The 25,411-nt window shown below is 39.9% G+C and overlaps 1 protein-coding gene across 5 annotated transcripts in view; it reads left to right on the top strand.

Moving 5' to 3' along the window:
• The window catches only part of sytl4 (synaptotagmin-like 4), a 42,465-nt gene that overhangs the window by 13,297 nt on the left and 3,757 nt on the right, over positions 1–25,411 (top strand). For 2 of the 5 annotated variants that reach the window (XM_060927540.1, XM_060927541.1), the window contains exons 6-14: positions 8,795–8,905; positions 8,987–9,083; positions 9,367–9,460; positions 11,355–11,452; positions 11,560–11,658; positions 11,740–11,918; positions 16,244–16,346; positions 24,356–24,517; positions 24,638–24,770. In XM_060927540.1, the coding sequence (XP_060783523.1) occupies positions 8,795–8,905; positions 8,987–9,083; positions 9,367–9,460; positions 11,355–11,452; positions 11,560–11,658; positions 11,740–11,918; positions 16,244–16,346; positions 24,356–24,517; positions 24,638–24,770 (1,076 nt within the window). Of the gene's footprint in view, positions 1–8,794; positions 8,906–8,986; positions 9,084–9,366; positions 9,461–11,354; positions 11,453–11,559; positions 11,659–11,739; positions 11,919–16,243; positions 16,347–24,355; positions 24,518–24,637; positions 24,808–25,411 lie in introns of all 5 variants that reach the window. The other 3 variants (XM_060927544.1, XM_060927542.1, XM_060927545.1) reach the window with 3 other exon arrangements.

Genomic DNA, 25,411 nt, shown 5'->3' with positions numbered 1-25,411 from the left:
ATTTGACTGCAACATGTGATTCTAGATGTAGTTCCAATGAAACCTAGCAAAGCTGAGACCTGGCATTTTGCAATTTCCACTTGGTTGATCTCAGAATTTGTCAAGTTTATTTGTATAGTGCTTTTAACAATAAACATTTTCGCAAAGCAGCTTTACAGAATTTGAATGATCTTAAAACATGAGCTAATTTTATCCCTAATCTATCCCTAATGAGCAAGCCTATGGCGATGGTGGCAAGGAAAAACTCCCTCAGACGACATGAGGAAGAAACCTCGAGAGGAACCAGGCCCAAAAGGGAACCCAGCCTCATTTGGGCAACAACAGCCAACATGACTATAACAGTTTTAACATGAAGTCAGTTTTGTTGATGTTATATCTCTTCATTGATGGAAACTTGAATGCAAAACTGTTCATGACAACTGCAGTCCTAAAGTTAGCAAGTCAACTGTAGTCCTCAGCCATAAAAGCATTACTGTAGGTGTCCAGAGCATCTTCCAAGTATGACTTTCAACTGTCCATATGAGGCTGTCCTTCAGAGGAGCGATGTGATGAGACTCCAACCAGGTATAGTACATCAGGATGGATCAGGCAGGTTCGAGGAGCAGAAGAGGTCAGCATCTCGATCTCAGGATTGACATGTAACTCTGAGAGGGAGAGATTTTTTTTTTTTTTTTGGGGGGGGGGGAGAGAACACCGGTTGTTAGGTATGCCCAGTGTCACCTGAATAAGTAGGAACAGTATACATATTGCACTGAGTACAAGCAGGGACTCCAGCAAAACTAACTATGACAGCATAATTAAAAGGCCAGAAAGTAACACAGGCGTGAGGGAGCCCCGGGACATAAAGAAGCCAGCCGCTACACTGTCAACAAACTCTGGTGAGCAAGCGAGTGGGGGACTGACAGCATCCATACATCCCAGTTTAACAAAACACACTATGCCTGAGGACCCTCCAGATCTACTCCTTTACCTCATAAACACCATTAACAAAAGGCTTGACTAAGGAGATATATTTTCAGCCTAGACTTAAACACTGAGACTGTGTCTGATTCCCAACACTACTTGGAAGGCTGTTCCATAACTTTGTAAGAAAAGGCTCTGTAAGAAAAGGCTCTGCCCCCTGATGTAGCCTTTACTATACGAGGTACCGGCAGATAGCCTGCACCTTTTGATCTAAGTAGGCGTGGCGGGTCATAAAGGACCAGAAGTTCGCTCAGGTACTGTGGTGCGAGACCATTCAGTGCTTTGAAGGTCAATAGTAGTATTTTATAATCAATACGAAATTTGTTTGGGAGCCAATGCAGTGTGAATAAGACAGGGTGGTCATATTTTCTAGTTCTAGTAAGGATTCTTGCTGCTGCATTTTGAACTAACTGGAGCTTGTTTATGCACTTATTGGAACATCCAGACAGTAAGGCATTACAATAATCCAACCTGGAGGTAACCAAAGCATGAACTAGTTTTTCTGCGTCATGTGATATTAAATTTCTGAGATGAAACAAAGCTATCCGGGTAATGTTATCAATGTGAATTTCCAATGAAAGACTGGGGTCAATAATCACCCCGAGGCCTTTTACTGATGCACGTGAAGAAACAAAGGTCATCCGGAGTTACTGTGTAATCAGAAAACTTACTTCTAGCTGCATGTGGTCCTAGTACAAGTACTTCAGTCTTGTCAGAGTTAAGCAGAAAGAAGTTAATAAGCATCCAGTGTCTAATTTCCTTTACATATTCCTCAATTCTATTAAGCTGGTGTCTCTCATCAGGTTTTGCAGAAACATACAACTGTGTGTTATCAGCATAACAGTGGAAACTAATACAATGTTTATGAATAATATCACCCAGAGGTAACCTATATAAAGAAAAAAGCATTGGACCCAAGATAGAACCTTGTGGAACACTAAACTTTATCTCAGTATGTCTAGAAAAATTACCATTTACATTAACATACTGATAACGATCAGTTAAATAAGACCTGAGCCAGGAGAGGGCCGTTCCCTTAACTCCCACAAGATTTTCTAGTCTATCCAGGAGAATGGAATGATCAATGGTATCAAATGCTGCACTAAGGTCAAGCAACACAAGCAGCGAGACACAGCCCTGATCAGACGCCAACAGTAGGTCGTTTACTACTTTAACCAGAGCTGTCTCTGTGCTATGATGAGGTCTAAATCCTGACTGATACATTTCATGGATGTTATTCCTATGTAAATATGAGCATAACTGCTGTGCCACAGCTTTTTGAAGGATCTTGGCGATAAAGGGGAGGTTTGATATTGGCTGATAATTGGGCAGCTGACAGGGATCAAGGTCAGGTTTTTTAATCAGGGAGTTGATAACTGCTAGTTTAAAGGATTTGGGTACATAGCCAATCGTAAGAGAATAATTTTATTATTTTTAGAAGCGGTTCAATTACTTCAGGTATTATCTGTTTGAATAGACGTGTAGGTAAGGGACCTAGTACACAAGTTGAGGCTTTTGATGCAGAGATTAATGAAAGTAATTCAATTTCTCTAAGGCAGACCTGGGCATTTTACGGCCCGTGGGCTGCATTCTGACCGGCCCGTGTAAGGTTAATTAGAAATTACAAAATAAACGTATTTTCTAATTTTACCTCATGCATGGACTGAATGTGCATTGCTTTTATTTTTGAAGTTGTGTTCAACAAAAACGCAATGCGCGTGACATGAAAATGAGATGAAATCCCACAAAACCTAATCCCATGATAACTACGTCCGTATTTTGTCCAGACCAACCACAAACTTGTACGCCATCCTTCAAACGGTCCAGCCAATCACATAGTGTGACGTCACCAGCAGGCGCCGGAGCCCGAGCCGATCTGTAGATCTGATGCCTACACCGAATTGATCTTGTTGCGAGCAGGTCACATGAGGTGATTAGACTACAAATGTGGGCATAATTATTATAATATGATGTATCTTGCTTGATATTTGGAGTAGAAAGACAATACTGTGATTTGTCTTTTATTGTGTTTTGGGGTGAATGTGACTGAAAAAAAATGGTACAAACGTTCACATTTTGTTAACCATTGTTTTGGGAAATTTGATTGAATAAATGAAATTTTTTGGAAGGCAACCTCGTTTTTTCCATACTCTTACCAGTCTTAGCAGCTTGTAAAAACAATGTTATTTACTGCTTTATATAAAGAAATACAATTAATATTATGCAGAATTTAGTTCAGCCTTTTGGTCCGGCCTTCCACAAAATTTTCTGTTTCTCATGTGGCCCCATGGAAAAAATAATTGCCCACCCCTGATCTAAGGGGAGTAAAACATTCTAACTGCTGATATGATGGTTATATTGTTAACTACAGGGTCTCTTACATTGTCTGACCCTTAAATTAGTAGTTTGAATTTTTTGTCAGATATTCTCAATTTTGTCATTAAAAAATTCATGAAGTCGTTGCTACTACGTACTGCAGGTGTGCATGTGTCTATAGTGGACTTATTCCTGGTTAATTTTGCTACAGTATTAAATAGGAATCTAGGATTATTTTTGTTTATTTTTCTATTAGGGAGGAGAGATGTTGATCTAGCAGTACTAAGAGCTTTTCTCTACATCAGGAAGCTCTCCTTCCATGCTAATTTGAATGCTACCAATTTTGTTTGACGCCATTTACGTTCCAAATTTCTAGTGGTCTGTTTTAAAGTGCGAGTGTCATCATTATACCAGGGTGCTAATTTTTTCTCTCTGGTCATTTTCCTTTTAAGAGGAGCTACATTATCTAAAGTATAGTGGAACGTTGACTCTAAGCTTGATCAAGTTCTGCAGGGGCTGACAGTGACCCAATCAAAGTTAACTTTGGGAGATCATTTATAAAGCTCTGTGCAGTAGTTGACGTGAATGTACATTTAATACAGTAACGTGGTGAGGTGCATTATATTATTACTCGGACACATTTTGAATGAGATAATAATCTAAGAACTTCAGACTGTGGAAGTGTGACTATATTTTCTACGTTTAACCCGAATGTTAATATTAGATCGAGGGTGTGACCTAGAGCTGTGCAATATATCGTATTTTTATCGCGATATCGATATTGGTGTCAAACGATATCAAAATTCATAATATCGATATGAAACGATTTTTTGTCATTTGTCGAAAGGGACGTGCACAATATTTCTACAATGGCAATAAAACAACAATAACATTGACGTGACAGTAAGGTAAAACGAACCCTTCTGTCCCCTAAGGCACACCGTAGCCTTGCATACGTCATCCATTCTACTCCCGCGATATCTCCGCAACAGTAAAAAATCAATTCTTCTGTTTTCATACGTGTCGGGTGATTTGATATATTGATTTGTTAATATGTTGTTTGATTTGCTTGCTAATAGTTATAATAATACAATTAACATATATTTATGTCATATTTTTGGATGTGGGACTGGGTAATGTAAAAATGGCATCTACGGAAGAAAACAAGCACAACAATATTAGCACATATCCAGCTTGCTAGCTGTGTTAGATGTGTTAAACCGTGTGGATTTAAGTGGAATAATTGCGAGTCGTCCTGTGGTCAAGGCAGCGTTTTAAGGTAAGGCAATTTGGTTATTAATGTTGCCCGCCGCGGCATGTTTACTTGGGTTCATTTGATTTTGACTTGTGCATCTGCAGCTCACATCATGCTTTGAAGTAGGTTCTGCTAAGGACGGGTTTATTGCGCGATGTAGACGGACTCAGATGTAATTACATTGTTTTTAAAATTCCGTGCGCTTAAAACGGTGTCCCCCTGCTAATCATGTAGCCCTAATCATGTGTTGCTTTTACTTTTCGAGTGAAATATCTCTGCAAATGGTATTTCAATGCTGACATGCCAAAAAGATAGCGGAGTCCACATTTGGAAGATGAAGGAAGAGAAGCCTGATGCTTGAAAATAGATCGCTTAATCCACAACGCATATCTGTATTTGAGACATAACCTGCAACTAGTGGGGATGTTTTGGAATGACTGTGCATAGGGTGTTTTTGGCCACAGAACACTAACCCACAGTAGTAGGAGGACTATTGGGTTCGTGGATTTTGTCTGTTGACTGAGCGACGCATGGTGTTTGCCTTGTGCCATTTCACGTAGCATCTAGCCGCAGTGCCACCTACACTTTCAGGGAATGTTTACATGCCGCTGAGCTATTTTCATGTATGTTAATTCTTAAGGACTTGTCTCTATATTGTGCGTGTTCACACACGGACTGGCCATCGGGAGTAGCGGGAGTTTTCCCGGTGGTTCAGTGTGGGCTGGCGGAGAAAAAAACAAAACAGTTGCGCGCTGGCCTTTAATATGATAAGCAATGTTAACAGTTTCTTTAAGAAACTGTTAACATTGTTTATTACAGTTGCGCGCTGGCCTTTAATATGATAAGCAATGTTAACAGTTTCTTAAAGAAACTGTTAACATTGCTTATCATATTAAAGGCCAGCGCGCAACTTTTTTTTTTTTCTCCGCCGGCCCACAAACTCCCGCTACTCCCGATGGCCAGTCCGTGTGTGTGCGTGTTTTAATGTTGGTGTCTTAACAACACACAAGCTTACGTTGTAGTGTGTGTGTGTGTGTGAGAGAGAGATTTTATCCTTGGCTGGCTACGAGCCAGTGTGGACGTTACACAGTAATCACTGGTAATACCAGCGCTGGCTCCATCCTCTGTGATCGGAAATGTTGAGTGAGGAGAACGTGAGCCTTGTGCAGGCTATAGGACCTATGCAAAGTACGCGCTTGCACAGTAAATAGTTTAAGTAAAAGGCGTTTCAGGGTACAACGGGAAGGGTTGACAGGTAGCCTATGAGGCCTGTACTATAAAAATGTGGCCCGGTGCCTCAGGTGTTGATGATCAGGGCTTTAAAAAAAGGTGTATAAATATCGTTTTAAAAATCGCGATATCGATATTTACTGAAAAAATCGTGATATTGATTTTTTCCAATATCGAGCAGCCCTAGTGTGACCACCGTTATGGGTCGGTCCTATGACATTCTGATTCACCCTTACTAAATCTAAAATGGACACAAACGCTGTTTTCAAAGGGTCTTCTGGGTTATTGAAGTGAATATTAAAATCTCCGACAACTAACGCTTTGTCTCAGGAATTTGTTTGTTTGCTGCCATCTAACATGATGAAAGTGGTGCATATTGGTCAATTTTGAAACTTTATCAACATTTAAGAATCAGTTAAACTGTAATTTATCCTTTTCCATCCTTTTTTATTGATTACCTGACTTTGAGTAACAACCTTCTGTTTCTGTTGAAAACATTTTTGATTTTGGCATACTCTATCTACCCTGTCAAATACAGTGACACCAGCCAATCATGGGCATCTGTGAGTTCATACATACTGAGTGTGTTAGGCTGCCCCAACATTGCATGAGCAAGCAGTTCAAAAAGATGCAGTCATATGCCTTGGAGGAAGTATGCCTTCGTCCTCCTTGGTTGGTAGCTGTCGTGTGATATGGGAGAGCTGTCTAGTGGGTGGGAATTGGCCATGACTAAATTGGGGAGAAAATCAACATGGGGGACTTTCTGGGGACACTTTCCATCCTCAGAACTTCTTGTCTAAATTGAAGAGAGAATGAATGGTGCAAACTCCAAGGGAGTATTACAAGACAACTTGTTACAGTCTGCTAAGAAAAAAAAAACTAAAGCTTGGAAGAAACTTCACCTTCCAACAGGACAGTAGTCCCAAACACAAGGCCAAAGCAATGCAGGAGTGGTTAAAAACAAAAAGGTGAATATTCTACAGTGGCCAGGTCCAGATCCCACTGAGAATCTGCGGCACTGTTTGAAAGTTGTAGTCAACAAACATCCATCCAGTTTGAAGAACTTGGAGCAAATATTTCAGAAGTAATAGGAGAAAATCACTCCCAAACAGTAAACATCCCATTCCAAAACCATGGGTATTAATGTGGAGTTGGTCTCCCCCTTTGCTACAATAACGGCACTCTTTTGTGAAGGGTTTTCACTAGGTTCTGGTGCATGGCTGTGAGGATTTGTTCCCATTCAGCCGCAAGAGTATTGTTAAGGTTGGGCAAGAAGGCCTGGCATGCAGTTGAGTTCTTCAGTACCAGTATTGGGGAAACTTTCTGTATGGCCCTTTCTCCATGCAGCAGGGCATTGTCGTCATGCTGGAAAAAGGCCCCTTTGTTTCACCAAAGGGAAATATTAATGCTACAGTGTGCTTCCAACTTTGTGGCAACAGTTTGAGAAAGGCCAACATGTAGATGGACAGACCTCTCTGAAAGTATTGGAATGGCAAGGCCAATTTTTGTTTTTGTTTCAAAAGACGAACGAGATGATGTCTCAAGATTTCAGCTTTCATTTCCTAAGATTTACATCTTTGCATCAGAACAATCAGTCTTTATTGTAACAAAAGTATTGAAACAGACTCAAAGTAAATTAAACAACGCTTAATATTTAGGTACAGATCCCTTGCTTGCAATAACTGCATCAAGCTGGTGACCCAATGACATGACCAAACTGTTGCATTCTTCTCTTGTGATGCTTTTCCAGGCTTGTACAACAACTTCTTTCAGTTGTTTGTTTTAGGGGTTTTTCACTTCAGTCTCCTCTTCAGGAGGTGAAATGCATTCTCAGTTGGGTTATGGTCTGGTCAGTCTAAAACCTTCCACTTTTTCCCTCTCATGAAGTCCTTTGCTGTGTTGGCAGTGTGGCTTGGGTTATTGTTTTGTGTATGATTAATTTCCTCTCCATTAGATTGGATGCATTTCTCTGTAAATTGTCAGACAGAATCTGCAAACTTCTGAATCCATTCTGCTGCTACCATCATGAGTTACATCATAAATAAACATTACCGAGCCCATTCCAGAAGCAGCCATGCAAGCCCAAGCCATGACGCTACCTCCACCGTGCTTGACGGATGAGTTTGTGTGTCTTGGATCATGAGCAGATCCATTCTTTCTCTACACTTTGGCCTTTCCATCACTTTGGTAGAGGTTAATCTTGGTTCCTGAACTTTTGTGGCTCATCTCTCTGTATTTCTTTGTGAATTCCAAATTTTTTTTTTTTTTATTCTTATAGCCGATGAGTGGTTTGCATCTTATGATATGGCCTCTATTTCTAAGTCTTCTTCAAATGGTGGGCTGATGCCTTTACCCCCTTCCTGTAGTGGTTGTTAGTGATGTCACTGACTGTTCCTTTTTTTGGGGAGGTTCCCCCTTCTTCACAGTCTCACAATGTTTTTGTCAACAGTTGCTGTTTCTTCACATACCTGTTCCATGTCTGGTTGTTAGTTCGCCAGTGGTTTCTTTCCTTTTCAGGACATTCCAAACTGTTGTATTGGCTATGCCCAATGCTTGTGCAATGGCTCAGCTTGATTTTCCCTCTTTTCTTAACTTCAAAATTGCTTGCATTTCTCCTATAGACAGCTCAACAGTCTTCCAGTTAGTTTATCCTTTTTAACAATAAATAGTCTTTACAGGTAAAACCCATGCCTGAAATCACGTGTAGATATTCAGAGCTATTAATTGTTTAAGTAGTCTAACAGCAAACTTGGGCAACAAGAAACACCTCGGTCACATGGAAAACATGTGATATTGTTCAAACAAAAGGTACCATGTTTAACACCTCTAGAAATGCATATCAGGAAATGAAAGCTGAAATTCTGATCTATCATCTGATTTTATATCTATCATCTGATTTTTTTTTTTTAATATATAATTTTTTTTTTTTAATTATCTCAAATTCAAATGTCTTCAGTGTTCTAAAAAAGTAGATAATTTCCACTTTGTGAAATCAAGGATAAATTTCAGCAGTGTTGCATCTGCATTAAGCCCATCCAGTGAGCATCTGCAGCAGAACGACACAGTCTTGGCAGAGAATGCTAGCCTCAGCAGTAACCATGCGGACACAGATTCTTTCTCCAGTACACCATCAACACAGAGGTGCAGGTTTACTTAACTAATGGACCAGAAAATACTGTCATTATTTGTGAGCACATTAAACAGAAACTTTCTTCAATTTAGGAATGAGGTGGTGAACAGGTTGAGTGGAATAAGATCAAGTGTGTCCCCTCCCACTAAAACCCACAGTCCTTCTGGATCCTCTGAAAGCACCGAGACTGTGAGTGGACAAACTTTTCTCACTCTTTCCATCAGTTTAATTTAGTACTTACAGATGTTCATAACACTGCACTTTAATGTTGTCTTCCCCCCACTACTGTCCCCTGGGGTTAGAAAGTGATAAACACTGTAAGGGACATCACTGTGCCCTTCTGGAACCTGATATCACTGTACTTTTTTTTTTTTTTCTCCCCCACATCATATAGCTTTACCTGCATAACTGTTGACATAATTCAAAATTAAATTAGCGATTTAATTTAATTCCCCCCCCCCCCCCCCCCCAGTCCTCTTTAGTTCATCACATTATGTGCTCCGAGTCCTTGAATGATGTTGATGGCCTTTTCAAGAAGAGTGTTAGAAGAGTGCACAAAATATCAGGTAATTTCTTTTATTCACACCCATGTTAAAGACACGTTCAATTGGGGTTGACTAATTTCAGACCATCAAAAGAAATCTTATCAGATGTAAATTCTCTACTATCATAAAAGTACTACAGATTTACTAATAACCACTTTTTTTTTTCTTTCTTGGACAGACTAATTTTAACAGAGACTTTGCATTACTGGACACTTGGTTGCTTAGTTTCTCTGACAGCATCTGGTAGTTTCAGCTCCTTGTATTGTTGGATTATTAAACATAGTCTAAAAATGCTAAATTCACATATTTATTCAAAAGAACTTTTCCAACAAACTGTTTTCATAGTAGAAAGAGGCAAAATGACTGAAAAAGGGAAAATTTAAATAAAGTAAATTAATATAAAACAGGATGCTTCACTCTTTGAGGGTTTTTTCCAGGCCTTTTTTTTTTTCCTCCCCTTCCTCAATTTTTTCTCTTACTCTCCGCTTAAAGCTTCTGCCTACGAAGTTGAATTCTGGGCAAAAAATGTTCTATTTCTATTGGAGTTTTGAGATATTTCGCTGCTGCACACATGTATCCTATGTGTAAATGTTTTGTTGAGATAAAATGCGTCCTGCTTCGGCAATCTACGATTCCAGAGATTGCTGAATATCACGTGACCACCGTGGGGCATGTTTTGGTTAAAAGTAGGTCAAACAAGTCAGCGTGGGCAAATATGGTGGACTCCACTCTTCCTCCAACTAAAAGCCAGCAGAAAAGAAAAGGATTGCCTGTCTAGTGAGTGCAACTGCAAGATAGAGCAAAGTTAGATGACATGGCATTTTTCTGGACAGATAGCTAAGCACAAGCTAGAATGATTTAGTTATCTTAGCCTTAGAATGCATGGGCTCAACTCCATGGTAGCGAGTATGGACTTATACACCTAATGTTTTAATCTTGCAGAGAAACAATAACACAATTGGTAACAGAGAAAAGAGAAAACACAATCTTTTGTTTCACGGATCTGTTTGCAAATGTTGACCACATACATTTACATACCTGTGACTCAAAACTCTCCAAGGTCGATGCAGAGTCATGATGTTTTCCACGTGTTGCCATCTTGATGTGACCCAGTTTGATAATTACGCAAATTAGTTCAAGCTCCTTGCATTCAGCTGTTTCCATGGGGCCGTACTGTTTGGCTCCACAAGGTAGGAAAACGTTCCCAAAATTGGAAAAAGCGACCCTCAGCACATCAAAATGATCACATCTTATGCGCATAATATTGTTCTTGCGGAACATAAGAAAATGCCATGCACAATTTTTAAAAAATAAAATTTCAGATGACTTTGCAATCAGTACCTTTCAGGGATACAAACATGTCTTCTCTCATGACCTTTTAATAGCTTGTGAGTGCATTATTAGCTCCCTTCTTTCTCTTTCCCATTGGCTCAAGAGATTTTATAACTAAACTCAAACAAATATTGTGATGGATCGTGGACTCAGCTAATTCGTATTTTAAGTCCTTTTGTTTCTGACAGAATAACCCAACCCCTGGTAAAGCACACTTGATGCTGGTGATGGACATGCTCCAGATAAAATATGCCTTGCAAAACCTCTTTCAGACCAAAATGAAATATTCCTGTAAAAATACAGATTCTGTATTAATTATAAACATGTCACTCATGTTAATCACATAATTAGATATTTAAAAAAAGAATATAAATTGGAGATCAAATATTAAACAACTAGCCGTGGATAATTGATGTACTTCTCCATCAGACCTGTGATTTATAAACATTAATTCACAGTGAATTTAAGAATCTGTTAACTATGATTTTGATCAAAAACTTCAGAACAAGCTCTATTTAGCTTATTACTATGAAATGAAGGGCTGAAAATATTTACAAACTATTGTCTTGTTTTATTTGGTTAGATTTTAAGCCAGCCTCTGTAATGGACATACGCTATGATGGGAATAACACTACAGCCTCCATGGGAGACAGAAGCAAGTCAGTTCCAGGCCTAAACATAGTGAGTTTTCTTTTCTGTCTGACCTACATAGCAGTCTGTCTCATGGGATGCCTCAAAGAACACTGCTTTGGCATACATGCAGTATTTCACATGGCTTATTCCTGCAGGATGAAGAAGAAGAGGAGGAGGAAGAGGATATTGATAACTTGGTCAGCATTCACAGAAGGACTGTGGGTGACCGCACCACCAATCTGCACGGCTCAACTGTAAAATACCATGTTAATTGTTGATTGAACAAGTTTATATATAACTCCAACTCCTTCAATAATGTTTTTGCATTTTTACAGAGCACTCTGGGCAGTATGATGAGTGTGTACAGTGAGGCAGGGGATTACGACATTGTGGACGTCAGTGGGGATATTGTCTTCTCCCTCCGCTATGATGAGAGTAGGCAGAGTCTCTCTGTTCTGGTCAAAGAGTGCAGAGGGCTGTCTTACGCTGACGCTGCCAAAAAGAAGTGCAACCCGTAAGTGTTCACCATTACTGACTGACTTTTTAATATAAAAAATTTTATTTGTAGCAAGTTCATGTGCATTTTATGCTGTTAATCAAATAAGTGGGTATAATGTGAAAAATGTATCTTTTAGTGTTATATATTTCAACAAGACATCAAAGACAAAGTCCTTCCCATGCCAGGATGGTAGTCTGCCGTCCAAGTACTGACCAGGTCTTTAAGGTGCATCAGGTGGCGCCGATTTCCGTTTATATAGCCTTCGGTCTCTCACCTATTACATAGTGGGTGGGGGGGCTAGTCCTCTGGTAACCATGAGTTTGACTCCCTACTCACATCTGTATTGCAGCGTGCCTTGCCAGATGGCAGTAGGTACCATTTTTATGATGATCTTTGGTATGACCCGACCATGAGTAGAATTTGCAATCTCCCGATCGAAAAGTGGACACACTAACCATTAGGCCAACTCGTGATGAAGTAAAAACAATGCAAAATATAGCTGCAAGCAGCAATGAGGGGGCCAAGCAGAATATGAGCCTAGTCGTCAGGCTCGCAGAATGCATTTGGGCCAGAAAGATGGTCACGAGCACCCACAAGAAGTTTCATGTCGATATACCATCGTTTGACTGAGATACAAGGTCATTTGCTGTTTGGCGGCTTCACCATCAAATTCGATTGACTGTGATGGCTAAAATTACTTCAAGTGTACTAGGTGTGTGTGTGTGTGTGTGTGTGCGCGAAAAGACTGCTGACATATGAGCTCAATGACATATGAGCCAAAACATATTTTGTATAGTTATAGCGCCCCCTAATGGCCAATGTGCACCAAATTTGGTAGGGGCCCTTGTGGAGGGGTGGGGCATAATGCCACCAAGTTTGGTTAAGAAATGTCAAAGGGCTGCCGAGATATGAGCTCACTTCCTGTTTGACCTCTTTGCAGCTGAGTTTCATTGGCTGCTGCGGCCAAAGAGTTTTAACATTTCAAAACACTGAGGATACCTTTTATGCGGCGTGGTCCAATGATGCTATCAACCAAGTCTGGGCAAATTTGGTCAAAAATTGAGGGAGGAGTAGCAATTTAAATGATTTTAATAAAATTCAAAATGGCGGAAAATCTACCAGGTGCAATATGAGGAAATAGGGTGCGTTGGATTCGGTTTGACCGATGGATTCCAGTGATACTAAAATTTTGACAATCAGCCGTACGGTTCAAAAGTAACAAGCGGAAATGTACTTCCAACTTTGACCTGTTGGTGGCGCTAGAGAGTTTGAGGTGGTGAGCTGAAATTTGCTGACAAGAACCTTGAGGAAGCCTAGAATCAGTGTGCCAAATTTCTCAACCTCTCGCCAGACGGTTCTATGGGTTGCCATAGAATTTCATTGATTTTAACAAAATTCAAAATGGTGGAAAATCCTTAAGGCAGAATATGACGTGATATGGTGCGATGGATTCGTCTTCACCCATGGATTCCAGAGATAGTTGAATTTTGTTTGTACCCAAAACGCATCATGAGATATGAGCCAAAAGACATTTTTCCTAGTTATAGCGCCCCCTAGCTGCCGATTTGTTCCAAATTTTTTGTGGGGCTTTGTGAAGCGGTGGGGCATAAGTGCCCCAAGTTTCGTCAAGATACCCCAAAGGGCCGCCGAGATATGAGTGCACTTCCTGTTTTGCGTCTGCGCAGCCAATTTTGATTGGCTGCCACGGCCAAACGCTTATGAAATTCAAAATACCGGGTATAACTTTTGTGCAGGTTGGTCCATTTATGCTATGTTCCAAGTTTGGGAGAAATTGGTCAAAAATTGAGGGAGGAGTAGCATTTTAATTGATTTTCACAAAATTCAAAATGGCGGCAAAACTATATGGGCGGAAAATGACGTCATGGGGTGCTTTGGATTCGTCTTGGCCCAAGGATTCCAGGGATACCAAGTTTTTGAAAATCGGACCAACGGTTCAAAAGTTACAAGCAGAAATGTACCTGCGACTTTGACCTGTTGGTGGCGCTAGAGGGTTTGAGGTAGAGGCCTGAAATTTGCTGAGAGGAATGTTGAGACTGTCTAGAATCAGTGTGCCAAATTTCACAACTTTTTACTAGACAGTTCTATGGGCTGCCATAGACTTGCAGAGGCGGAAGTGGACTGAATAATAATAATAAGAAACAATAGAATCACTATGGGTGCCTTCGCAGCTTTGCTGCTTGGCCCCCAGTTAACTAAAATGGGGATTTGGGGGTGTGGGATTCAGAGGAGAAGTGGGGGGCATTGTTGGTGGCATTGCTGCCAGGTTGGACAGGTTTTCCAGAATGACTGGACTCCTAGGTCCAGACTTGGATAAAACTAGATGAGATAAAGAATTATACAGGATTTTAAAACACTCTCATTTGGTAAAATCATTGATTTTGTATTCCAACACTAAAAGTTAGGTACTTTTGTACAACAGGAGAGTTAACTTTAAATTTGCTATTGTTTGTTTATAGTCCTGAAAGTTGCCTTTTTTTTGTGTGTGGGGGGACATGTTTATTTATAATGGCTTGTATTATCTAATAATTTAGATTTTAAGACTTTGAGAAGTTGATTATCAAATTGAACCTCTGGGGGGGGGGGGGGTTTGTTGTTTTTTTTGGACCATATAAAATTAAACTGGTTGATTGATACCAGCTTTCAAAATATTTATCTTCTCAAAACTGACTTTCATTTATCAGAGGCAACTTTTCAAATCAGCCATGCTTTTAAAACTTTGTGTGTGTGTAGATGTTACAATAGTGTTGGAGTAATTTCCAAAAAAACAAAGTACTAAAGATTTTGAGGTCAATTCCAAATGAAGCCAGTGTAGTCATGTCAAAAGAGATGAAGCAGAAGAAAGCCTTTATTTGCAACCCGCACATTACAGTGCAGCAAAATTTATTCTCTTCATATATCCAATTCTTGGAAGTCGATGTCAGAGCACAGGGTGCAGTGATATCACTGTGCAGTGATCAAATCAAATCAATCAAATCAAGTTTATTTGTACAGCGCTTTTAACAATAAACATTGTCGCAAAGCAGCTTTACAGAGTTTGAACGACTTAAAACATGAGCTAATTTTATCCCTAATCTATCCCCAATGAGCAAGCCTGTGGCGACGGTGGCAAGGAAAAACTCCCTCAGACGACATGAGGAAGAAACCTCGAGAGGAACCAGACTCAAAAGGGAACCCATCCTCATTTGGGCAACAACAGACAGCCTGACTATAATATTAACAGTTTTAACAGATATAACCCTCAACTGTCCTCATGGGGCCGTCCTTCACAGGAGTGGGGCGATAAAACTCCGACCAGACACAGGGCACCAGGATGGATCAAGCAGGTCCGAGGGGCAGAAGAGGCCAGCATCTCAATCCCAGGATCAACATGTAACTCAGAGGGACAGATTGGGGGGGGGGAGAGAGAGAGAGAAAGAAAACACGTTGTTAGGTATGCCCTAAAAATGACAAGTATTAAATCTGTGTGGTAGGCTCGCAGAGACGAGAGTCTTTACATCAGGCATAACACACAATGGCATGTTAATATGGTAAAAAATATATCATGACTGCTCTGGCTGGATGCTTGATTGGGTGATGGGAGCACACTCCTCAGCAATGATGAGATGCAGATGGGACCCTTAGGCCTGGCCAAGACAATTCAGTTACATTTCACCGGGTCTGGGACATGCGACAGAATGTCTGACGGCCGATTCCCTGCAGGCTACGATAGCCAGTCGAGGTCCCCACCGTCTCCACCAAAAGATTTCCTGTTGACTCCATGTAACTCAGAGGGACAGATTTGGGGTGGGGGGGAGAGAAAGAAAACACAGGTGGTTAGGTATGCCCAATGTCACCTGAATAAGTAGGAACAGTATACATATTGCACCGAGTACAAGCAGGGACTCCGGCAACTAACTATGACAGCATAACTAAAAGAAGAGAGCCAGAAGGTAACACAGGCATGAGGGAGCCCCGGGACATAAAGCAGCCAGCCACTACACCGTCAACAAACTTGAGTGAGCAAGCGAGTGGGGACTGACAGCATCCATACATCCCAGTTTACCAAAACACTCTATGTCTGAGGACCCTCCAGATCTACTCCTTTACCTCATAAACACCATTAACAAAAGGCTTGACTAAACAGATATGTTTTCAGATCGTTCACATTTTAAAAATAAATAAATTATAATAGTCTGACAATGTGAACCACTGTGCAGATCGTGTGTGTAATAAATGGTAAATTCTGTACTGTAAACCAGAGATGCTTTCTGGATGGTTTTTTTTTTGTTGTTGTTGTGTGTTTGTTTTTGTTTGTTTTTTGTTTTTGTCCCCCACTGTAGATATGTCAAAAGTTACCTCCTCCCAGACAAATCTCGTCAGAGCAAGAAGAAAGCATCTATCAAACATAATACCATCAACCCCAGCTATAATGAGACATTAAAGGTACTGCTTTACTTGTATGTTGCAGTGTATTGGTACATATATATTACTGTGCAAAACTCTTGGGAGATATATCGGCTAAAATTTGCTTTGGGTACCAGTTTGGTGGCCAGTTTTACAAGAAAATGAAAGTCAACTTGGATGCATCAAACTATGTTTAAAATATTGTTTAATGTTCTCCAAAACGGACACAAATTTCAAGACCGCGTGAGCTCAACATTTCAGAAAATATGTCAATGATTTTAGCACATATGATCTATATTTTGTTGGTGGACGGATGTGACAAAATAGAGATATACTTAAATGGAATTTGTATAAATTGCAATATGCATGTGAAAGATGTATAGTAATATGAGAAATGGCTAGAAAATTTACACTGGAATACAATCATATCTGTAGAAAGACTTATTCAATAAATTCATCAAAGAAATCAGCACACAAACATACAGTTCAAAAAGACTGCAACGAAAAACTTTGTACATTTTATATGAAGGTGCTTACAGTATATTTAGAATGAAATTGAGCTCTGTGCTATATGATATCATTGAATAATAACAAGAAACTATATTTAGGGGAGCCATCTACATTGGTTTGAAGACTCATTTTTCCTTACGCAAATATTTTAATTGGCCTAAAATTGGTGGACGGACGTGACCAATTAATTGACTAAGCCATCAGATAGTAAAAGTACCACATATTCTCGCTTCTATTCTATTTTATTCTATTTGCATAATTCATGTAATCCATAGTTTGAGAATATTGTTGACACTCTTTATGAACAGGCACTGTATTTGACTAATATTAATTATTTGAAAATCTTCAACTGAACTATAAAGAACATTGAAAGAAATCATAAAAAAAGGTGGACGGACGTGACAATGGATGATTATTCCATTACACATGTCAAATATGTCACCACCATTACAATATTAGGAATAAACTTATACCTAATATATTTAGCTGTGTCCTTAAGTACAAATATTAATGCAGTAAATCCAAAATGAAAAAAAATCAGGAACCAAACAAAGTGGACGGACGTGACATAAATGTTACGGAAATATTGTTTTGCTGCATTTATGTACTTTTTGTACATCAAGAGATGAACGCTGCCTGGAGAACTTGCATTCCATCATTTTTAATGCACTTCCTCATATAAATGAAACATTTTACTGAAATGCTGCTAAATTTTAGTTTACTGCTTCATTTTGAAAAGCTACAATTTCAAAAAAAAAAGAAATGACCTTTGGGTTATAAATATACAGATGAGGTTTTCATGATTGGTTCAACTAGCAACAACAACAAAAAAAAAACCCTGATATTTATGAAATATGGGATTTAATATGCAAATATATTATTTTTACAGGTAAAAATATTTGCTTATTAAATCCCATATTTCATAAATATCAGGGTTTTTTTGTTTTGTTTTGTTTTTCTTCTGTGTAACAGTTCCTGATGTGGGTGGAGCACAGAAGCATGGCAGGCGAGAGTTGATGTTACACCCAAACACTTTATTGAGCTTTTCAGCCTTTTTCCACTCACTCACACATGCGTTGTGGTCGGGGAGAGAGCCCCTTTTCTCTGCTCTCTCTCTCTCCTTTTATGCTCCATCCCTGTAACAAACATGCACAATAATTGACATCAGGTGGAATGACTTGGCCACTTACCTTCCCCGACCCCGCCCTCCATTCACAGACTGCTGCTTGGCCACGCCCCCCACTGCCACATTCTGTAATATAGTGGCTTTTATATTTACAACAAATTATCACTTGGCCAAATGTGACATGAAAATGTATGCCTTAGTGGGTCAGAAAGAGACTTCAGATCTGAAGTAAAACAAACTACAGCTTTCTTCAACTCTCTGCTTCTGGAAATATGCATAATGTAGCCATATATGTATATAATGATATAAAATATGCTTGTGTGTCACATTTACTTTAATTCATACCTGCAAACTAGTCACCTTTCGGCGAAATGCGCCGTTTTGATCCCAAAATAGGTCACTTGTGTGAATCGTGTAGATCCGAAGAGTTTTTTTTTTTTTTTTTTTTTTTTGGGGGGGGGGGTGCGCGAGGCTACGTTGCCGAACATTTGGTTTCAATGTACTACTACTACTTTTCTCCTCACACCCACATTCAGACCATTTCCGCCTTCTTCATACTTCAAACGTCTCTCTGATTGGATGACATTCCAACGAGCCCATAGTCTTACAGAACGCTGGACAGTATCCGCGAATTGTAACTGAATAGAGGCGGGGTTTTCTTGAATACGGGTGTGTATAGGAGGATGGCAGAGATCATCCAAACGCAATGCAGAACGGGACACTGAGTCTTGAAAACAGCTCACGGGATCATATTTTCTGATTTTTTTTTCCGGAACTCTATATTACATCTGGAGACGGAAAAACATTTTTAGTATGCGGAGAAAGCAGTGTTACGATGAGTGCGATTTAAAGAGGCTTTAGGGTGGTTTTTTTGGTACCTGTGATTTGGTGGTCTGTGAGTCGCGTTTTTATGACGTAAGACGCAAGGGGCGGGGCTGTTACGTTTGAACCGAACGCGCGACACAGAAGATGTTTCTGTGGGCTGAAACAAAACAGAAAAAAATGTCAAATCAGTTTGAATAAAGTCATTTTTTGTTGAACATAAGGATCTATAAACGCGTGTTTTGGGTAAGAGAAATCATTTTTATGTGAAACTATTGGTGGGATTGTTAAAATTATAACGCAATATGTGTTGATCTCGGTTGTATTGAGGTATTTCACCTGACGTCACAAGGTCACGTGACGCCCCGGTGTCCGCCATTTTGAACGTCAAGCTACATACTAACGCTGCAGACAGAGAGGGAGAACCAGCTTGAAAAAAAACGTGTTACAGACACCTAGAATAGATTAATTTGTCAGTAAGCACTCTATAAATAACCATGGTGTTTGCTTGTTGTGCTGTGGGCTGCCACAACAGACAGGGACAGCGTGCAGGACGCTCCTTTTACCGGTTTCTAGTGATGGGAATTTCGGCTCTTTTTCGGGAGCCGGCTCTTTTGGCTCTTCTTACTATAAGGAGCCGGCTCTTTCGGCTCCCAAACGGCTCCTGAGATTTTATTTTTGATTTAATTGCTGCAATTAACTAGTTAATTAATTACATTATTATTTATATTTTATCAATAGGATGTTTTCCATTTTATTTTTTAGTTTTTGTAGCCATTGTAAAGCTTTGTAAAGTATAGACCCTTTTCAGTCACGTGACCTTCGTAAACGCGACCGCCATTCTGGACATGTAGCGGACTTCGGCTCGAATTGGTTTGAATGCGAGGAAGGCGACAAACGGAGAACATACAAGAAAAAGGAGCCAGATGCAGAAAACACCTTCGCTATCCAGTGACGTAGGGCATTTACAGGGCGAGCAGAGGGAGAGGTATTTGCAAAAATTGAGGTTAGCAGGCTTAGAGAGCGACGTTTATCTGATTCCGCCTGGATTGTTCACTGACGTACGGAAGTACACGAAGCCCTCGTCTTTACCTGACTTCGGCCCACATGATCTTTATACCTATGTCGTTAAAAACCCATCGCCATACACAGGTATTGATCTGAAAACTCTTGTTTGAACACTTATTTGTAGGCAGTGCTTAATTTGTAAAGTGGGAGGTCCTGGAGCACAGAGGATGAGCGGCTCCAGTGCAGAAAAAAAGAGGGGGAGAGGGGGGCGCGGCGCTGCGCTTCTGGGCATGTTTTGTAATAACACTGCAAATTAAGTTCATCTGCAGATATTTTGTGGATGTCGTTTCATGAGAGAAATCACCAACAAGACATATCAAAATCAGACATTAACACTAAATAAACTTGCATTTTTTTATTTAATTATTTGGGTTTTTTTTTTTTTTTTTTTTTTGTTACATAGTCAAAAGAGGTGTCGGATCACCGGATCCAGTGTAAATAGCTGCCGGAGCCAACGCCCGAGGTTCCGGAGCACGCTCCGGCTTGCTCCCCCTCAAATTAAGCGCTGTTTGTAGGACACTGCCTCTGATTTGTCCTGCAGTCTACCAACAGCAAAGGAACACAACGCCAGCTAATGTCGTTAGCTAATAGCTACTACAGAAGAACAAAGAGGTTACAATGGGTTATTTTAGCCTATTTGGTTACACACTCACCGCCACAGAATGTTAACAGCAATGTAATGCCTTTTCTGGCTAATTTTATTCGTCTTACCTCCAACAAAGTGGTCACTGCACAAGCGCTGGTATGCCAAGGGCTGCCAATCTTTCCTGTTTATGGCCGCTATCCATCTACCGGGATCCGATAAAATGATAACCCTTGCCTTGTTTGTTGATGGTTACTACATCCAGGTGCACAACAATATAGTGGCACGATGGAAGTCTTGCTGAAAATAAACACTTTCTTTGCTGCCGTTCCTCAATGCTGGCTGTGGTAAACTACTGGTAGTACATGTCCAAAATGGTGGCCGCGTTTGTCGTGACGTCACGTGAAAAGGGTCCATAGCAGTGTAACAATGTTCTAGCTATAGAAATAAAACTAACTTGCCAATTAATAAATTATTTTCTCACAAACATAATGCAAAACTGTTATATTACCAATATAAAATACACAGCTGATTTTCCCCTCCTCAGGTGCCTCACAGACTCCTCTCCCCTGCGCTCCACAGCTTTTAAGCATTACACCAATTTTCGTATTTTCGCAGCTGTGAATGACATCAACCCCCCCAACCAAAAAAAGTAGGCGTACACCATGCTACTTTTTTTTCCTTTGAATGGTAATAGACAACACAAAGACGCAATTGGACAGCAACTTTTTTTGTGAAAGTCTCTCTCTCTGAGGCACCTAAGGACAAAAAACTAATTCGGCTCCCCAACTCGGCTCCCACCGAAGAGCCGGCTCCCATCGTTCACTTCAAAGAGCCGGCTCTTTGAACCGGATCGTTCGCGACCGACACATCACTACCGGTTTCCTACTGACCCAGACAAGAGGGCCAAATGGATTGCAGCTGTGAAGAGACGGGATTGGGAGCCAACTTTCACTACGTTCAGACTGCAACCTGAAACGACCCATATCCGATTTGTTGTGAAATCCGATTTGTTTGTTAGGCTGTTCACATTACCAATTATATGAGACTTGTATGCGATCTCCAATATGAACGGAAAACGACCCAAAAGTGTCCCGCATGCGCAAATTGACACGTAATAAGCACATCTACGTAATACGTAAACAAAAAAAAAAGCGCACTCTTCAAGTTTAATGATTTTCTTTTTTTGTTTGTTTGTTTAATTATCTGGTTAGTGTTAAAGTGTGAGGTCTCGTGTGTGTTTTTGTTTCTGAACTAAAATGAAAACGTGTAGCCTGGTAACGAGGGTTGACTCCTAAATGTCTCTCTAATTTCTATATAAGTGCACTACATGTTACTAGGAAGTAATGGATTTTTAAACTCTATATAGTGCACTCGAGCTTCAGTAGGCAGTCATTTGGGATACGGCCGCTGTATTACCAAACTCTTAATTCAGGCTTAATAATTTGCACATATTTATTTCGTCATATTAATAAACTTTTTCTACATTTTTATAAATATTTATTTAGATTGTTTATAGCCAGCTGAATTCTGCAACTTCTCTCAGCGCTGGCTCAAGGTGCATAAACACCAGTGCAGTTTGCTATGGAGAAGAGGCGAGACCTGGCGATGTGGTACAGGATGGTTTAAGTTATAAATCAGTTATAGAAACTGTTTTATTTAATCAGGCTAACAGATAAACATCCGGGTCCCTACCAAATCCACCATTAGCTTGATCAATTCTATAAAAGTCTACTTAAATTCTGAAAACTGTACAAATGTTGTTTTCCACCAAAGAGGCGGGATTAGCCAACGCAGAATAGTGACGTTTGTCTCTTGTTGATGACGTGTAGGTCGCATGAATGCGACCTGTCCGGTCAGACTGCAGTCGCATGTGAAAATATCGGATATGCATCGGATTTAGGACCACATATCCAAGCGGCCTGGGTCGCATGTGAAAAAATCGGATCTGTGTCGTTCAGATTGTCAATAACAAATCGGATACAGGTCGCATATGGGCAAAAAAAATCGGATATGGGTCGTTTCAGGGTGCAGTCTGAACGTAGTCAGAGTACTCCAGACTTTGCAGTGATCATTTCATTTCAAGTTAGTTTATCAGTTAATGCAATTTTGATAAAATATATAGCAAAAAGTAAATGGGTCAGTGTTTGTTAACCCATCTGAGCAGTGAAACAAGGCAGTGTTAATTTGTCTAGGGTTGCATGTAGCAGACATCAGACATAAAACGCAATAACAGAGGCTAGAAAGAAACGGGACACAGAAATAAATAAACGGGGCTCCATACCAAGGCTGGGTACAGTGTTTGTGATAAAAGACAGATCCAATTTAACACGAATCACAGCTTACTTTCTTGTTAAAATGTGCAAAGGTCTCCACCATCTCATACCGCCTTGCACTGAAGGACTTAAGCGTGCCGTCCAAAATGGCTGCGTCACGTGACTTGGTCACGTGGGTGAAATACCTCAATTCAGAGAACCAGTTGTGCGTGTGAGTGAGAGAGAGAGAGTGTGTGTGTGTGTGTGTGTGTGTGTGTGTGTGTGTGAGTGAGGGAGAGAGAGAAATTCTCTCTCTCTCTCTCTCACACACACACACACACACACACACCATGAATTTGGCAGCACTGAAGGAAAGGAGGGCTGAATTTGGTGTCCAGCCATCTACCAGTGCTGCTGGTAATAGGGCAGAGGTGGTGAAGAAGGATAGCATGGCGCGAAAGAGGCACATGGCAGAGCAGCATAAACGTGCCCTTGAAGGGCTTGTTCGGGCCAAAAGGTCTAAAAAATGATAAACTGGTCTGCTGAAGAAAGTTTCCAGTGTCACACTTCAAAAATTACTTTTTTAAATTCAAATTTTACTTTTTTACTTTTTATACTTTTCCTTCCTTAATGGTAATGTAATGAGGTGTCAGATGCAAAACTGAAAATTGCAAAGCTAAAAATGAATAAATCTTGTCTTTGTTTTAAATGTTGTCTTTTCCCTTTATTTTCCTTGATCGCGCGCTGTTTAAGGGGGCCGGGGGGTTACCGGTAGTTTGTCACCTTTTTCAACCCTCATGAGTTTGCAGGTATGTTAATTAAAATTATCTATCTGTATTAAATTTTTGAATGCAAAGTTTGTTATAAGTACAAAAACATTTTAGAGTTCCAAACAACGTTCATTTTCCAGCACAAGGGTTACAGGAAAAAAGTTTGTATCTGAGCAGCATATTACATAAGAGACCACTTTTCAGATTAAAAAAGAAAACATAATGATGGCTGCAATTTTGTAATTTTGTTGCAAAATTAAGAATTAAGTGTGATTAGTCAAAGTGTCCAGAAGAACTGTGGCTGGTTCTGCAAGATGCTCAGTAAAACCTGCAGCTCATTTCCTTATAAAACTGCACTCACTGTACCTAAGACTACTGGGTTTTTATTACTTTTTTTTTTTTTTTTACGCAAAGGGTTGTCTCACACCAAATATTGACTTTGTTTAATTTTTATGGTTTACTGCTGTTTTTTATAGTTTTGTTTATTTTTTTAATGTTTCATTTCATTATGTTTAAGCCATGTTTGGTCTACAATATTTCTTTACATGCGCCTAAGACTTTTGCACAGTACTGTGTGTATGTGTGAAACACACACAAAGTATGTGTACCAAGACTTTTTTTTTTAAATGCAGTATTTGCTGTACTGTTTGTTCAGTGACTTCCTCTTAATGCATATATTCACCCCAATCTCAGTATATGACTTAAACACGTCATCATTGCCTTCTTTTTAATCTTTGAGGACCCCATGTATGCTGATTTAAATGTCACTTTCATGACATTTGGCACACAGTGTAAACCAACCATTTTGAAAGCAAGGACTCGTATTTCTTTCATTCAACTGCTTTAACCTATATGCTGCGTGTCAATGTGGGTAATCCCCCCCCCCCCCCCCCCCCCCCCCTATTTTATTCTAGTACTCAATCAGTCGTTCCCAGCTGATGTCTCGTATCCTCCAGCTCTCAGTGTGGCATTATGACCGTTTTGGGCACAATGCTTTCCTCGGGGAGATGGCGATGCCACTGGATTGCTGTGACATTGACTTAGGCCAAGAGGAGCATGTGATGCTCAGAGGAAAGGTTATATCTAATTACCTTTAGATATAGAAGTACAGTTCACTCATGTTATTTGAAGTTTTGGATCTGATTTAATTGGATGGATCTTTTGCAATTTTAATTGTTTGTCCTTTCTGTGTGCAGGCAGGCACCACTCTGACACCATCCTCTTTTTCCCAGTACAAAGGGGAACTGGTGATTTCTTTAAAGTATGTCACAGAGACACAGGCAGCTGGAGAGAAGCCCCGAGGTGAGGGAACAGTTCCTTTACTCAGAGGTGGCAGTAGTACACAAGTTCCTTACTCATGCAAAAGGTCATTTCTCAAAAAAATATGTATTCAGGCAAAAGTTCTTAAATATAAAATCCTTAAGAGGAACCGGATTCAAAAAATTATCATGAATTAAGACACTTCATGTCTTAAATTTTGATGGGTGGTGGTTGTTTTTCTTTACTTAGTTGAGTGGTTCTTGGCATAATATGGGTTACTGCAGCTGTGGAATAGGGCTATTTACTGTGTTATGTAGGTTTGTTGTGGTGTGTGGGTGGTTTATTTTATTTTTTAACTTTAATCTCAAACGCATTAAGAAGGCAAGAAATCCCACTAATTTAACTTTTGACGAGGCACACCTCTTAACTGAAAAGCATTCCAGGTGACTACCTCATGAAGCTGGTTAAGATAATGTCAGTAATGTGCAAAGCATCATCAAGGTAAACGCTGGCTACATTGAAGTGTCTAAAATATGAAACATTGGGTTTTTTTTCTTTACACTTGTTTACCACATAATTCCATACATGTTCCACATGTTTCATAGTTCTGATGCCTTCAGTAGTATTCTATTCTATAGAAATATATATTATCACATGCACACACAGACTAAGTGTAATTGTACTTTGTCTTTACTAAGGCAAAGTAACAG

Source organism: Neoarius graeffei, chromosome 8 (genome assembly GCF_027579695.1).
Source record: "Neoarius graeffei isolate fNeoGra1 chromosome 8, fNeoGra1.pri, whole genome shotgun sequence".
NCBI lineage: Eukaryota > Metazoa > Chordata > Actinopteri > Siluriformes > Ariidae > Neoarius > Neoarius graeffei.
The sequence above is the reverse complement of the archived record's forward strand: the minus strand, read 5'-3'. Positions and strand labels throughout refer to the sequence as shown.